Source organism: Crotalus tigris, unplaced genomic scaffold (genome assembly GCF_016545835.1).
Source record: "Crotalus tigris isolate CLP2741 ecotype Arizona unplaced genomic scaffold, ASM1654583v1 scf7180000020608.1315917, whole genome shotgun sequence".
Taxonomy (NCBI): Eukaryota; Metazoa; Chordata; class Lepidosauria; order Squamata; family Viperidae; genus Crotalus; species Crotalus tigris.
In genome coordinates, this window is record NW_024098104.1 from 1,058,871 (window position 1) to 1,074,520 (window position 15,650).

At 55.8% G+C, this 15,650-nt stretch overlaps 2 protein-coding genes across 7 annotated transcripts in view; one reads left to right on the forward strand and one right to left on the reverse strand.

Moving 5' to 3' along the window:
- GRIN2A (glutamate ionotropic receptor NMDA type subunit 2A) overlaps positions 1–6,293 on the reverse strand; it is a 62,864-nt gene extending 56,571 nt beyond the window's left edge. The window contains exons 1-2 of one of the 4 annotated variants that reach the window (XM_039367927.1): positions 6,214–6,293; positions 4,719–4,845 (exon numbers count right to left, since the gene is read on the reverse strand). In XM_039367927.1, coding sequence (XP_039223861.1) covers positions 4,719–4,763 — 45 coding nt within the window. In that variant the 5' untranslated portion in view covers positions 4,764–4,845; positions 6,214–6,293. Of the gene's footprint in view, positions 1–328; positions 510–1,211; positions 1,538–4,718; positions 4,863–6,213 lie in introns of those variants that run through there. The other 3 variants (XM_039367930.1, XM_039367929.1, XM_039367928.1) reach the window with 3 other exon arrangements.
- A 131-nt stretch (positions 6,294–6,424) lies between these two features.
- ATF7IP2 (activating transcription factor 7 interacting protein 2) lies at positions 6,425–14,374 on the forward strand. 3 transcript variants are annotated; one of them, XM_039368013.1, is made up of 11 exons: positions 6,425–6,567; positions 7,072–7,671; positions 8,434–8,564; positions 9,432–9,563; positions 9,820–9,891; positions 10,596–10,729; positions 10,910–10,986; positions 11,787–11,836; positions 12,057–12,105; positions 12,556–12,647; positions 13,548–14,374. In XM_039368013.1, the coding sequence occupies exons 2-11, from the start codon at positions 7,080–7,082 to the stop codon at positions 13,947–13,949; spliced, it is 1,731 nt and encodes a 576-aa protein (XP_039223947.1). In that variant the 5' UTR covers positions 6,425–6,567; positions 7,072–7,079; the 3' UTR covers positions 13,950–14,374. The 3 variants fall into 3 exon arrangements, with proteins under 3 accessions (XP_039223947.1, XP_039223946.1, XP_039223945.1); XM_039368012.1 differs by having other exon boundaries at positions 6,540–6,646; positions 12,559–12,647; XM_039368011.1 differs by having other exon boundaries at positions 6,542–6,646.
- The last annotated feature ends 1,276 nt before the right edge of the window (positions 14,375–15,650 follow it).

Here is a 15,650-nt window from a genome sequence, read left to right on the forward strand (position 1 = left end):
ATTTACCATCCCCTCCCCACACACACACTGCAGTCAGATCAGGCGAGAATTTTTGTGAAAGGGAGGGGGGGCTTCGGGTGAAACAATAAAGCTTTCTGTGGGCCTTTTAAACTCGCCTCATTAATTCTTGTTTCGCCCGGTCTTCTGAACGCCGCACCAGGCTGCCCGGCTGGGCGACGGGGGGAGGGCGGCAAGAAGCCCGCCCCCCTCCAAACTGCAGCCGGCCGTTCTCGGCTCCCGTCCCGCGGGGGGGGAGGCAAAGGCGAGCCCAGAGCGCCCCCTGGCCCCGCCCGCCTCTACTCCCAGCCGAAGGAGCGCCGCTGCTTACCGGGGTCGTGAGAAACGGTAGACGAGGCGGCCGCAAAGTTTGGCATTTCGCACGGCTGCTCAGCGGCGCGCGTCAAGGGGGGCTGCCGTCCGTCCCGCCACAGGCGCCGCAGCCGGGGCTGGGGGCTGCGCTCCGCCTCGCCTCCGCTCGCGGCGGGGGGGTCTCTCGGTGCAAACAGGCTCTGCGGGCGGGTCAGAAGAAGGCCGGCCGGTTAGCGCCAGAGAAGGGGGGAAGCGAGGCCGCGTCCAGGCATTCAAAACCAACGTTCGCTTAAACAAGCGCCTTAACGCCCCGCGGCGGCGGCACTTGAAAAAGTTGCCGAAACGCCATCCCGGAGATGCCCTCCTCGCGGTGGCCCACCCTCCGGGAGCCGGGGACTACAAATCCCACCGCCTGCACCGGCCAAGGCGGGTGGGAAATGCGATACGGCCCCTCCGAACAGCCCCGGCGCGGGGGGGGGAGGGACGGAGTGGGCATTACTGACCCCCGGGGGCGGGCTCGCCATCTTCTTCGGGACCCGCTCCCGCTGCCTCGGCCCGCCCGGCCCTCCCAGCCCCCATGACCGGCCCGACCCGGCTCCGGGCACGTCCTCACAGCGGAGGGCGCAAAGCGGGCGGGGGCTCTGCGGAGGCGCAGCCGGTCCACCAACCAGCCAGCCCCCGCGATGCTCCGCGGCTACCCGCCCGGGAAGGCTCACCCTGCCCGCGGCCGGACGGGAGCAGTTCGCGGGACCCTCCCCAAATCTCCGCGCTCGCCCGGGCGACCCGCATCGCGCCGGGCTCCTGCGGGGCTGCGGCGGCCGCTCCAATCGGGGGTGTGAGCGTCGCGGGGGAAGCCGAGCGCGCCTGGGGCCAGAAGCTCCCGGCCGCGCCACTGTACTCACCGCAGCGCCGGCCTTCGCCATAATGCCCCGGGGGGCGGCCGCCCCGCATCGCCGAGGCCGTCCGGGCAGCAGGCAGAGGCACGCCGCCGCCGCCGCCGCCGCCGGCCTTCCCCTCCTCGCGCGGGCGCCCGGCTCGGCTCCTTGGCAGGAGGGGCAGCCCCCCCGCGCCCCGCCGCCGCCGCCTCCGGGCAAGTTGGGGCAGCGCGCGGGCCGAGGGCACCGGCCGGGGGCGGGAGGGCGGCAGCGAAGCTCAGCGCCGCCCCGAAGCCACAGCCAGCCGCCGCCGCCGCCGCCGCCCGGGTCCCGGCCGGGAGAGCCTGCCCTGCGGAGCGCGCTCGCTCGCTCGGCCACTGCCTCGCCCGGGACCAGCGACGGCGCTGCAGTCCGGCGCCGGGCGGAGCTCAGTCGCGCAGCAGCCCAGCCAGCCAGCCAGCCAGCCCGCCGGCGGGCGGGCGGGCGGGCGGGCGGGCGGAGAGAAGCCCTTCCCCCGCGCGCCCGCCCGGCCCGGAGGGGAGGGGAGGAGGCGGAGTCGCCGGGGTGCAACCCGGAGCCCACGTGGGGTCCCACCGGCCCGGCCGCGTCCCCTTGGATGGCGGGAACGGCCGGACTCGGCGGAGACTCTACAACGAGCGCCGCCGCAGCCGGGCTGATTTCTGCCGAAGCTTGGGGGGGGGGGCAATCCGGGTGGCCGCGAATGGGTAGCCGGGCTGCAACATCTCTGCCAGGGAAGCTCCCCTCGGCGCCCCCAGAGAGGGCAGGTGGGCGGTGGGTGGGTGTCTTCAACTCTCAGGGGGCTGCAGCCTCCTTCAGAAACCAGCCCCCTCCTCAACGGAAACAGGGTTTTTGCCCCCGAAAGGCCAAGGTCACTGAATTATAGAAAACAAATAAACCTGGCTAAAAACTCTCAGAGTGTATAAAGTTGGCAAGAGCAACAAGGCAGCCAGGTCTGGTTCAAGAGTTGCTTGACCCAGAGTCTTGGGCCTCAGTCTGGCCTGCCCTGTCACTCAACAGACCAAACCAGATCCTGCACAGCCATAAGGCAGCTTGTTCCTTATTCCTGGCTTAGCATACTGTGCCAACTGGAATTCATGAAACCGTGGGGGGGGGGAGCCAGCCTCAAAACTGCAAGAGGAAGGGTCTCTGGCCTGCAGGTCCCCCCCCCGCCCCCCACTTCTGATTGGCTACAGTCCAGGGTGGAGCTGCTGGGTGTCTCAGCCACGGAAGGGCTGCTGGGCTCATCAAGAGACTGGCCCAGAAAAGGGCTCCCCCCCCCCCGCTGAACGGCCACAGCTCCACAACCTGGGCAGCTTTTGCTGGATGAGGCCATCTTAAGAAGGTCCTTCTCCTCCCCTTGTCTCTTCCCTTTCCCCTTCCCCCCCCCCATTGAAAATGTTATGGACTTAAGCTGCTCTACAGAGGAGTGGGGGGAATGAGGAGGGGAAGAGACGGATAGCGCTCCCCACTATGAAAGTCACCACACTTTCAATCCAGAAATAATTAAGACACAGCAGAAATCCAATTCCTTTGAATGGAAATGAGTCTATTTTGAGCTTAGGTAGCGCTAGAGAGATTTCAAAGCGGAGCAGGCTCCCTTGCATCACACGGGCAGGCGGGTGGGCGGGCGCTGTTGAGGGACCGGCCCTGGAGGAAGTCCAGAGAGAAACCCAGATTGTTTGTTTCTTTGTTTTCTAGATCCTAGCAATGCCCCAGTTTCAGCTGCAGTCCTACCTTCCCTCCCCAGGGAACAAATTAAACCAACACAATTGGGGCTGGCCTTGCGGATGGAGCTGTGGCATGTGGGCCAAGGAGCTGGTCGGCTTCTGGCTCTGAGACCCACCGGTGAGTCTGACCTCTTGGGCAATGCAGAGCCAGAATCCGGAATCAGAGACTCCGGAATCTTCCAATAGTTTCTTACAGTCCACCACAAGTGACTGGAACTGAGGAAAGCGCAGCAGAGGGAAGAGACGGAGGGGGGCAGGGGGGGCAAAAAGTGCTAAGGTTCTACCTTCCTTCCATTATTACAGGCAGGAAAAACTTGATCCTACCTTCCTGCTCCCAGACCAGAAATCTCTTCTGTTCACCTTCTCAAATGGAGCCGACAATTTTGGTTAACAGCTGGCTTGACTGAGGTGTGCAGACGACTCCCTGAGATGCAGCCATAACATTTTAACCCCCTGCTGGAGCCGGCGGCTCTCCTGGCATGCGCCTTCGCACATCTGCCGTGATGGACAAGCGATCCGGCATCCAGCAAGGCAGGTTTAATGTGCCCTTTTGCAACACCACAGCAGGAGCCGTGTTTGACAATTTCACCCAACAGGAAGCCCAGAAAAATACCAGGGAAAGGGGAGGCAGATCACGCATGGCCAAGCCACTAGCATCCACCGCACCAGCTAAGGTCTGTTTACTGCAAGCAGGAGATTTATGCACATGCCAAGGCAGCCTTGATTTTCCAGAGGGCAGTGCAGACGTTCAAAGAGAACGGAGGCTCTGCCCTCTAGCTCAAAATCTAATAAGCACGGTAAGAGAGGAAAATGGAACGGGAGGGAAGAGGAAAGCAAACCCAGAGCAAGATTTCCAGCTTGGGCTGATGGATGGACAATCTTCATTTGCCAATGTCCCAAAGGTGCTTTTTCAAATGGCAACTGGACTTTCTTGGTTTTTTTCTTGAAGTCAATTCACTTCTCATCTAAGAAGCTTCTTCAATTCTGGAACTGAAGAACTGAAAAAGCTTCTTGGGTAAGAAGTGAAACACCTTCAAGGAAAACCTTTTGAAAAAACATGTTTGGGGCAACCAAGACCTGGATGACTGAGAATCTCCGTAGACATTCAGTTGCAATCTCCTGAATGGCCAGGGATCCAGCTACTGTCCTCTAGTGTGCGTCTTATATCAGTCAATGTTAGGAATGTTTTCGTCCCTTACAGTCGCTAGGTTTTCAGTCATTCCTCATGCACCAATGGCTATCAAGGTGCCTTTTTAAAATAAGACATCTTCCAGTAATTGGGAGGAGAGCAAGAAGTTCAAAATGCCTTCTCAGCAATTTGAAGGAAGCCCTACACCTATTATTCACGACAGATCCATATGGTGCTTTGTACATTGCTATTACAATTCAGTGCGACCAGGTTGTGTAGATGTGTTTTTCAGCAATAGAGAGCACTCTGGCATAGGGTGAATGCCATTATTCCAGGCAAACCTTTGTATAAGTAAAGCCCAAATAACATAGGACTTTTATTGGAGTAAATATGCACCAATTCAACCATGCATCTCCCATTTGCCTACTTTGGGCCAAGATTTCGAGATGTCTGCTAATCACACATGACTTGTCCACCCGGAGACACGCCTTGAGCTGCATCCGTCACACCGATCTCACAATCTGTTATGCAATTCATGCATTCTCTTTGCCATAGAAAATGAGAGGAGGGGGAGGAGGAGACACTCTCCCTGGGTGATGAATTAGAGGGGACAAATCTTGCACCATGGGGACACTTTCTTTCAATTAATTAGCTTACCACATTTACGTCCTCTTTTCTTTTCTGTTTAGCTGAGTTTCCCATCTTCTCAGCTGCAAAATGTCTTCTGTTCTGCAATCCTTCCAGTAAGCAGAAAGCCGCTTGCTCCAGAATGTGGGGTTCTGTTCTGTGATTTGGGGAGAGCAGGAAAACACACCTGGTTACAACTTCTGTATGTTGACGCTGGCCATTGCTGGAAACACAGCAGCAAGACTGGGCTAAAATGGCATTCCCCCCCCCCAGCTAAAAATGCAATAAATGAATTCCTTTGTGCTGGGTAGTGATTTTTCAGCAATGAATGGAAAGCAGGTTGCATTTTGAAAAAAGACGGTAAGAACACAAACAAACATTAATAAAACTATGGGTTAAATTGCACCCCAGTTCTGACTTTTAACCTCTTGAGCAGGGAGCTGCAGTACAACAACCTGAACTCTGAATGATAACCAAGCTTAGATGGGGCAACATGGAGGAATCAGGAATCCCAAGGGACAAGAATGTGGGTTGGGGGCCTGCATTGGTCTCAATTCTCCCAGGTGCCGTTCATCCTCCTCACCCCAAAGCAGGGTGGCCTTCTCTGGAGGAGACACGTGTGTTTGTGTGTGTGTGTGTGTGTGTGTGTGTGTGTAGCGTCAACTGGCTTGAACATTTGTGACAGAGCTCCACCTACGGTCAACCTGAATTAAACCATCTGTGAAGCTCCTTTATATAGCAGAATCGAGAATCTGGGTTGCTGCATTATTTCTTTTTTAAATAGAGACTTCAAGGGATGATCCCATTGATCTGCATGCTGAGGAAAGCTTCACTCCCCCTGCCCCATAGCGGGTGTCGGGGGTATTCTGGGAGGCATCAGTCATCCACAGAGGGAGAGGAGAGTCTGATTAAGCCAAGTTTATCCGAACAGGGCTGGGGACGGGCCACCAGGTTTTGCTCACTTCAGGAGGGTACAGATCACCTTTACAGTAGTACAATTAGTGCTGACCAGTAATGTTGCCAAATGCGAGTCATAAAATAGACTAGATTTTCTGCTCAGAGTGAGAAGGCAGAGTTGATAAAATGGAGGTTGGCACCAGTCAGCTTTTGTGCTTAGTGACTTCCTAGGCCTCTTCTAAAAACACAGGTAGGGGGTCTTCTGCTTGAGCAGGGACTTGGGCTAGAAGACATCCAAGGGCCCTTCCTGCTCTATTCTGATTGATGGAAATGAAGAAACCAGACTGGAGACCCCCATTTGCGCGAGGTCCGGGTGGAAGGACTGGACGCCAGACGCCAGCAATTCTCCAAGCCGGCGCCCCCGGGCGCCCTCAGGCCAGAGCCGCGCTGGCCGCCGGCCTCTTTCCCCCTGAGGGACAGGGCGCCGGGGGGTCTCCTCCCCGGAGGGGCGAGGCGCGACCCCCGAGAGAGGCCAGAGGAGCCGCCGCCCCTTTCCCCCCCGCCCGCCGCTACACTGTTGCCCTTGCGGCCGGCGCCGCTCGCCTCGCCGGGCCAGCTGCGCACGTACCGGACTCCGACCGGCCTCGCCGCCTCAGGGCTGCCGAGTGGACCCGGGGGCACAAAGCGCGGCTCAGCGAGCGTGGCCAATCAGGCAAAGGTTCGGCCCCGGCGCGCTGCCGATTGGGCGCGATGGGGAAGGTTCTGCCTCCTCTGCCTGCCGGTTGGCCGTAGGACCCGCCTCGGCAGGCCCGAAGGCGGGGAGTGACGGCGGGCCCGTCCTCAGCTGGCGCCTCGCTCTGCGCGTGCGCGGCATCCCTTCCGCTGTAGGTGCCGCGAGCGTTCCGGGCGGCGGCGGCGGCGGAGACGAGGAGGGGACAGCTCCGGGGTACAGCGGCTGCTGCGCGCGTGCGCAGAAGCGCCTGTGAGTTGAGGTGGCCCTTCAGGGATGACCGTCGCCCCTCCGAGGAGGGGAGGGCGCCCCAGTCGGAAGGAGCGCCCAGGTCTCGCTGCTCTTCCGGGGGGAGCTGGTCCCCTCCCTCGGCCCGGCCCGCCCAGCGCTGCCCCCGCCGGCAGGGAGAGCCCCGGGGGCCGCCGGCGACTGAGAGGGAGGCGGGGGGTCCGTGGGTCATCTAGACCAGCCCCGCCATCTGGCCTCTCTCCCAGGAATCCCAGAGAGCCTCCGCCCCTTGGAAGGGCGGGCCCGGCCCGGCCGGTGGGGGAGGGGAAGGGGCCCACCCGGGGAGCCTCCTCCGGGCCCCGGCGGAGGGGGGGGCTTCAGCTGCCGGCTGAGGGCCTCTGGACACCCCTGAGATGGGAGCCCCAGTGCAGGGGCCCCAGCCGTGCAGGTAGGACCCCAGGACGGGCCCTGGAGGGCCAAGGGGGCTGCTCAGGGATGGGGCCCTCACGGTGCCATCCTGCCTTTCAGCCGGGAAAATGAATCCGGGCACGGAGACCCGGAAGCCGCTGCGGGCCAGGAAGACGATGGCTCTCAGCAACCGGAAGCAGGTGGAGCTTCTGGGCAAAATGAAGGCTGTCCTGGCTGGCAAAGGAGCCGTGGGCGAGAAGAGGCCAGTGGAAGCCATCGGGCCGTGCCCCGGGGCCCCGGACAAGCGAGAGCAGGCCGAGACCGGAGCCGGACAAGAGCCGCCCCCAGCCAAGGACCCCTTGGCCAGCTTGGTGGTCAATTCCGAAATCAGCATTTATAAGGACCCCCAGGAGATGCATAAGGAGCTCCCAAACCCGGATGTCAAGCAGTTCTTGAACGCCGGCGCGTTACAGGACATTCTTTGGCACTGGTATGAAAAGGAGTCCGGCTCGCCCTTGCTGAAGCCGGTCAAAGTGTCCCTGGAATCGGGACCGGCTGGGCAGCTTCCGGATCAGCTTCCGATAGCCTCTTCCACACACGAAATCGCTGCTACAGATGCTGTAGCCAAAACGCCGTTCTGCCAAACTCTTCCAGTATTGCAGCCGGAGGAACGCCACTTCCAGGTGCCTGAAACGGACAGGACCCCTGCAGAGCCACTGGGTAAGAGCAGGACCCCTTTGAAAGTCAGTAAAGGTACTTTGAAAAGATTGCCAGGTTACTCTTTTCTCTTGCAGCTGGTCCTCCGTTTTCTCTTGCAGCTAGTAGCCCCCGTTTTCAGTGGAGGGGAGATTGGAAGCATTTCAAGCAATTGAAGAAATACAGGCAGTCCTTGACTTAGTTTGTTTAGTGACCGTTCAAATTGATGACAGCACTGTAAAAAGTGACTTAGGACCGTTTTCCACACTTACGACCTTTGCAGCATCAAAATTTGGCTGCTTGGCAACTGGCTCCTATTTATGACGGTCACAATGTTCCAAAGTTACACGATCCCTTTTTGTGACCTAAAAAAACCACGTCACCAGGGAAGCCAGATTATTTACATCAACTGCAGTGATTTGATTAACAACTGTGGCAAGAAAGGTCATAAAATGGGACAAAACTCACTTAACAAACATCTCACTTAACAACAAAAATTTTGGGCTCAATTGTGGTCGTAAGTCGGGAACTACCTGATTTGGGTAACGGCGCTCAATCCTAGCTTCCCCCCCCCTTTGCTTCGGGGGGGCTGACAGCAGCCTTCCATAAAACGTGGATATGTTTGCGCAATCGTTGTATTTCTTTTCTTTTTCTTAAACCCTTTTTGCAAAGGTGGTAGGGGGCTTCTTCAAGAGAGGGTCCTGGAACTTAGCCCGAGCAGGGTCTGGCAGGGCTCAGATTTGCCTTCCCAATCCCTCCATGAAGGTCTCCCATCTCTCCTGGCAGGAGACAGGCAGCGGAAGAGGGCAGCATCCAACAGCGAGGAAGACGTCCTTTCCAAGCGCACCAAAGCATCCGGGGACCCCGCGGAGGGGACCACTCCAACTGTGGAGAAAGCAGAGTCCCGGCTGGGAAAGGTAAAGGACATTCGCCCCTCCGAACGTGGCCCCTATGGCGCAGGGGTCTCTTGCGAGCGCTGCTTCCTGTGGGGGCCATGCCGAATCCCTCCCGAGCGGGGCCCAATGGTAGCAGTGCTGTGGCTTGTCGCTAGTAGATACGTCGGCAGTGGTTTGAACTCTTCCTGTTGGCCGTACATAACCGCTCTTTTTGTCTTGATAGCTTGCTTCAGGCCCTCCTCGGGCTGGAAAGTCCACAGGTAATGCTGCATGGGGCAGTTGCATTATTGGGATGGGGGGGGTCTCGCTCCAGCTGCATCCCTGGAATGTTCAACTGAGAGCAACCTGTTCTTCCTTGCATCCCGGGCTTGCTTCCTCCATGCACACGATTCTGCCCCAGGGAAGCAACGGTTTCATTACAAGATTCGGAGAAGTATGCATTTAGATATATCGGGGTGTCTTCTGTCTCCAGAGTACAACTTTTGCATAAACTTGATTTCCAACCTCTTCGTTACTTTTGCATTCTAAAAACCGCCGAGGGGTGCCTTAAAAAGCAAGCGTGAAAGCCAAGCCCAGAGTCCTGGCTGGGTGGGGAGCAGCTCCTCTGCCCTTCAGATCCTCAGCAGAAGGGATGGTAAGATTGGGGAGGGGGCTCGCCACAACAATGGAAGCCGCTAGAAATCCAATAATTAGAAATATTTCACAATAAACACATGTATCATACATCTGTGTATCAAAGATGTGGGAAAGTTAGAGATTCGCATGGGAAAACAGGAAGTTGAAAACTGTCTCTTGAAAAAGTCCCATTTCTGACTGATTGTGTTGGGGGGGTTGCCATGAAGTTGAAGATGTCCCTGTTTATCTATTTGTGCATTTTTCTTGCTTTAGGTCCAGCGCTTGATTCAAAATCAGCTGGAGGCCTCGATGAGAGAACTGGACCAGGGTCTCCGGCACTTAAATGAAAGAATTGATCACACACAGTGCCTGCGGAAACACGAAGGCATTGCCATTAAGATTGTAGTAAGGAGCCCCTTCCTTTAAAGCTCTGTGTGTGCATGTGTGTGTCACGCACACAGGGCACAAGCTTGTATGTGTCTTTGTGGTTCTCACGCGCAGTTTGACGGGCCCCACAAGAAGCCTCTCTGCTCCCGTTAAGGAGCTGGGAAGGGTTGGATGTGCTGCTGCAGAGCATGTGGATTCAAGGCTGATGTTCCACTGGTGCAGCTGGAGTCCTGCTTCCCTGCTTCTGCAAGAACCTCCTTCTGTTTACTTGCAGAAGAAAATCTCCAGACTGGACAGACACATCAATGCTGTGATATCGTTTCAGAGGACGGCGTTATCCCAAAAGGTGAGGCTTGTGCGGCAGCAGTGCTCCTCTGGCTCGCTCAGCCCCCGAGGACCCGGGGTGCACCGGGGTTGCAGCACAGCCTGATCCTCTGTTTCGGTGCCTCTCAACGGGATCTGGTGACGTTGGGGTTTCCTGTAAGTGGCGATGGGATCGTTGCCCCAAAATCCAGGAACCCAGATTGGTGCAAGTCTTCGATGCACAATAACAACATTGTTTCTGTTATCGTTGGATAAACTATGTTGCCTCTTCTCCTTTCCCAGCCGGGTTTGTTTCTTTCTTAACGCTCAGAGCTTTGGCCAAGGACTTCAGAATACAGTCCTGTTGTCCGATTTCTCCCTTCCTGTCCCTGAAAAGGGTACTTTTGCCTCGGAGAGAAAATGACATGCTTTCCTAATCTTCAGAGGCAGAGATGCAGGTCTGAAATGCTGGTGTCCCCTTAGTTCAGATGTTCGTAATAAACCCTAAAAGGCTTACATAACAGGAGAAAGACAGCCAGAGGTCTCTTCAGCTCTGAACTCTTCGCTTTTGAGGCAGGGGTCTCAAGGGGGCTTAGGAAAACAAAAATATCTCAGAAGCAAAGTTTACCCGGAGGCCCTTACCAAGGGCCAGCCAGAATGGAATTTTTCGCTGAGGCCAGGCTCCAGGATCAGTGGTAAAATGTCTTTTCCCATAGTTGACAGTAAATGCTTTTTTCCTTTCCCCAGGTCCACCAGCCCAGGGCACTTGCTGAAGGTAAAATATTAAATGGTGCCACCCTGCCTCCGAACACGGCTGTCGGCAAGCCGGTGCCACCAAAAAAGCCAACGTCCACCGAAATCTTGTCTTCCATCGCGGAAAGGTCAGTGGCAAACGGCCGTTGTTGATTGCCTCTGAGACTGTCTGCTCAGGGAGCGCTGCTTCCGTCCGCCCTGTGGAGGTGGCCTCCCTGGCATTTATACGTTGTCTTCGGTGGAGAGAGGCCGGCTGCTTGGTATCCCTTGGTAGACGCTGTGAATTATTCTGGGTGCTTCTTGATCAGGTCGCCTGGTGCTGATGTGGTCCCTTGCGTTGAGGTGCCGAAGCAAAGCTCGGGAGTACCGGCCGCTGGGGCTCCAGGTACAGAGAGAGACTTTCACTTTTCAGCTTCCCAACAAACATTTTTGAAAAGAAGCAGTTGCGTAATGGGCGAGTATCTGAATGGACCCGTGAGCAAATTAAGTAACAAGTCTCTGGCAGGTCTTTCTGGAGGGGGCACCAGGTGTGCTTTCCTCCCTTTGCCCCAAGGAGAAGAAAAATAACTGAGGATTACGCAACCTGTAATGATAGCACACTCGAGCGGCAGGAGTTAGCAGTTTCTAGGTCTCCTGCGAGTAGCTTGGCATGCAGCAGAATGGAAGTAGCAGGCCCAGATTTCTGGGGGGGGGCAGTTTGCTTGGCCCACCATGGACCCCTGCGGAGCATGGAAGCACCTGGTTCCAAAGGACCCCCAGATGCCTCCTAGAGGGCCTGGGTGAAGTGGGGCCGGGAAGATGCCTCAGCTTGCTTGAGTCAGCTGCCTTTCACTGGGGCTGAGGTGTTGTTCTCTGTTGGCTGATGATGGAGAGTCCAGGGATAGGAAGAGACTGTGGCTCAGGCCAATTGCAAACTGCAGACCCCCCCCCCCTCCGGCCGAGACTGCCTCGTTGGCCAAGGGTCTTCAAACTCAGCCCTTTTATGACTTGTGGACTTCAACTCCCAGAATTCCTCAGCCAGCCACAAGTCATAAAATGATGAAGTTTGAAGACCCCTGCCGTAGGCTGAAGCTGAGAGGGGGCACCCCGACTGCTCTCGCAGGCGTGTTTCAGCTTCTGCCTTTCTGAGCCACCCAACAAAATCTGAGTTTTAAAACCACCCTTGCTTGTGTCCAATTTCTGCAGCTCATCCACTGAAAGCAGCTGCTGGATACGCAGACCCTCCAGGTGAACAGGTGAGCGAGTCTAAGGTCAGCTTTTCCAATCTTTTTCCTGCTCTACAGTTACAAAAGAGCCAGAATTCTGAGCATCTTTGCTGTGTTTTGTATGTATTTCTATTTCTAATCCTCCCGTATTTCTAAAAAACATTCGTTCTTATAAGCTGCAGAAGGCTGTTTGCAGACCAAAATCAGGATCCATTTGGTCCGTCTAATTTACCTTTCCTCCTAATTACAGGATGCCTTGGTGATTGACTTAACAGATGAAGAAAACAATCCTGATAAAGGTGAATAGACTATTTTTCCATACCTTTATGGCCGTGTAGAGGTAGTTTTTGTATTTATTTTAATTACCAGTCTCTACCCTGCTTTTCCTCAAAGCAGTGGAGTAAACAGGATAGAAACATGCACATGAAATCCAGGGCAGTTGCTTCAAAATGTTCCAGTTATCTCTGGTAGAATCTTTGTCCTGGACCGGCTGCCTCCAGGAGGGTGGTGGTCCCAGAGCGTTTCTTCCACAGCCCAGAGCATTGGGGGGCCAGTGAGCAGACAGGAGAGTCTGCCTTCTCCTGGGGTGGGAGGGGGGGTTGGGGGCTATTCCTTCATTTGCCTTGCCTTAGTTGCCCTTCTTTGATACCTTGCAATTGTGAGAAGCCATCTGAGGTGGACCGGCCACCCCACAGCACTTAGCACAGTGTTTAAAATGCCATACTAACCCTTTCTATCTGTGGGCAAAGAAGAGAAGAAAAAACTTGCAGGAAGCACCCAGCTGGGCCAGGAGAGCCAGACAGAGAGCCTTCCCCAGCCGGCAGGACAATCCCCAAGTCAGGTATTTAAACAAACCCTCCCAATTGTGAGGTCTCCTGTGTCCCCTGCAGGCACGATGGGTGCACAAGTAACCCTGCAATATAGAAAGGAATATTTAAAAGTGGAACAGATTTGTTTTTTGTTTTTCTGAATTTGCCTTCCCTTGAGTGAAGTCCAGGGTTGGAAGGGATGAGTGTTATTCGCTTTGCCACAAGGGGGCAGCCTTGCAGCAGGAAAGGCCCAGGATGGATGTGAAGCAGCAGCTGAGCTTGGAAAACCTCTGGGGCTTGGGGGGGGGGGGTTTTCTGAGCTTCCTGCTGCAACCGTCCATTGCTCAGCCCGGCCCTAAAAGAGTGTGCAAGGCTTGGAGTCCTCCGGAGTCTCCCTCAAGCAAAGCCAGCAGCAAATGAGCCAAGGTCTCAGGTTCCGCTGCCCTGGGAGGGGAAAGGCTGACTCAGGCTAGCCGGGCCTCTCTTTCAGTTAGGCTTCAGGGCTCCGCGTTACCTCCCTCTCCGGGCAAAGCAGGGCAGCCTTTTGGAAGGTGGACAGCAGAAGACAGGAGATGCCGGCTGGGGCTCCACTCCTTGCCTCTGCAGGGCCCGACACGGAACACGGGCTGTGTGCGTGAAGCACGTCTGTTGGGTTTCGGGCATTGGGCCAGACCTTTCCTGCTGAACAGGAACAGGAACGCCTGCGAAGGGGTTATGGGGGAGCAGGGAAGTCCTCTCCCCTCTTCTCCGCTGCCATCAAAGCTTGCCTTTCCCCACGGACTCCAGTCCTGGCCCTTTGGTCTGACAGGGACCCCCAAACTTCCTGTTCTGTGTGGGACGCTTTGCACGGCTCGGGGCCCCTGCTTTGTGGGCATGGGTGGGACGGCCCCTTCACTTGCCTGCTTATGAACTGCATCTCCTGCCTCCTCCAGGTGCCCCCGAGGTTTTCCCACCTCCCTCCCTTGCCCAGCGTTGAGCCCAACCCAGCGCACTCCAAGGATCTCAGAGATACTCTGCCCCCCCAGAAGCTGGAGCTGGTGGTGGCTCAGGTGAACCAGCCCAAAGGCATTGCCCTCCAGTGGAACATCAGCCGAGTGGACCCCCGGTGCGCCCCCATCGAGAGCTTCTCCTTGTTCATCTGCCTGGAGGACCTCGGCAGCGGGACCACCTCTGAGTGGAGGAGGACCAGCGTCCTCAAGGCCCTCCCTCTGCCCATGGCCTGCTCGCTCTCCCAGTTCCCCCGCCCGGCCAGGTGCTACTTCACCATGCAGTCCAAGGACATTCACGGGCGCTACGGACCTTTTTGCGAGGTCCAGTCCATCTCGGCTCTCTAAAGGGAGCCAGCCTGTTTGGGGAGCAGCAGGACCTCCTCCCTAACCGGGCACAGCTTTTCCCAGGTTTTTTTTTAGGGGCATTATTTTCCCAGCTCGTTGTGTTGAAAACACCCCGGCCAGTTCTTGGTTGGCCATTTTTTTCTCCGGCAGCAAGCTGGCATCACCTGCGGGAGAACATGAGAGAAAAGGCTCAGGAGGACGGCCTCCCACTCTGCATGTCTCCAAAGGGAATTTGAAGGTTTTCTCACTCCCCCCCCCCCCGAATCAGCCTCAAGGCCTCCAAGAGGGGAAACTTTGCTTTTGTATTGTTTTCATCCTTTCACCAGCAAGATGAGAGAGACGGATGTTCTCTTGTCCAAAATCCAAGTGGGTCAAAAAAAGTTTTTTTAAAAAAAATAAAGTGCCTTTTCTGTTGGATTTTCCTGCAGGCTGACTGTATTTTCCTGATTTTGTAAAAGGCCACTGGCGGGTGGTTTGTTCTGATCCAAATGTCCGCTTTTCTTTCCAAAAGCATTTTTTTCCACCTCTTTCAACGTTGTTGTTGTTAATTGCGAAGTCGTGTCCGACCCATCGCGACCCCATGGACAACGTTCCTCCAGGTCTTCCTGTCCTCTACCATCTTCTGGAGTCCATTTAAGTTCACACCTACTGTTTCAGTGACTCCATCCAGCCATCTCATTCTCTGTCGTCCCCTTCTTCTATTGCCCTCAATCTTTCCCAGCATTAGGCCCTTTTCCAGTGAGTCCTTCCTTCTCATTACGTGGCCAAAGTATTTGAGTTTCAACTTCAGGATCTGGCCTTCTAAAGAGCAGTCAGGGTTGATCTCTTCTAGGACTGACCGGTTTGAACGCCTTGCAGTCCAAGGGACTCGCAGGAGTCTTCTCCAGCACCATAGTTCAAAGGCCTCAATTCTTTGGCGCTCAGCCTTTCTTACGGTCCAACTTTCACAGCCATACATTGCAACTGGGAAAACCATGGCCTGGACTATACGCACTTTTGTTGGCAGGGTGATGTCTCTGCTTTTTAGTATGCTGTCTAGATTTGCCATAGCTTTCCTCCCCAGGAGCAAGCTATGGCAAATCTAGACAGCATACTAAAGAAATAGCTAATGTGTGGAATCTCACTGGCTATCACCTGGTGCAGTTTATCCACTTTGGCTGTGGACTTCAACTTCCAGAATTCCACCAACTGGCTGGCTGGCTGGGGAAGTCTGAGAGTTGAAGTGCACACATCTTAAAAATTGCTTTTAGTAGCCAGGAAGGCTTCTTGGGAATGATGTGGCCTCTGTTGCCTAGAGGGCATTTAGCAGTAACTAGCCTGTGCAGACTTATTCTAAGCATCCTTCCTTGCTTGTAAAAAAAAAAAAAAAACTGATTACGGTGCAGAAATACTGTTCGCCAAGGAACAACGTTGTTGTGCTCATGCGAATGCCAGCCGCCCTGAAGAGGAGGCTCTTGAGCAGCCCATCCCACCTCTCCACCCGAGGCTCCTCCTGCTGGGGCCGTCTGGCTGCCCAGGAGGGGGAGGGGCTGCGCTTCGGCCTTTTTCTGGGAAGCCTGGGTGCCCCCAGGCACACTACCTGCACTCTTCCGTTTAGGATCCCAATAGGTCACTTTCCAACCCATCTGTGACAGGGACTAGAAACTTTAAAAGCTTTCTAGGGAAGCAAATGCTGTCTACTGTTTGTACATCAACCGTCCG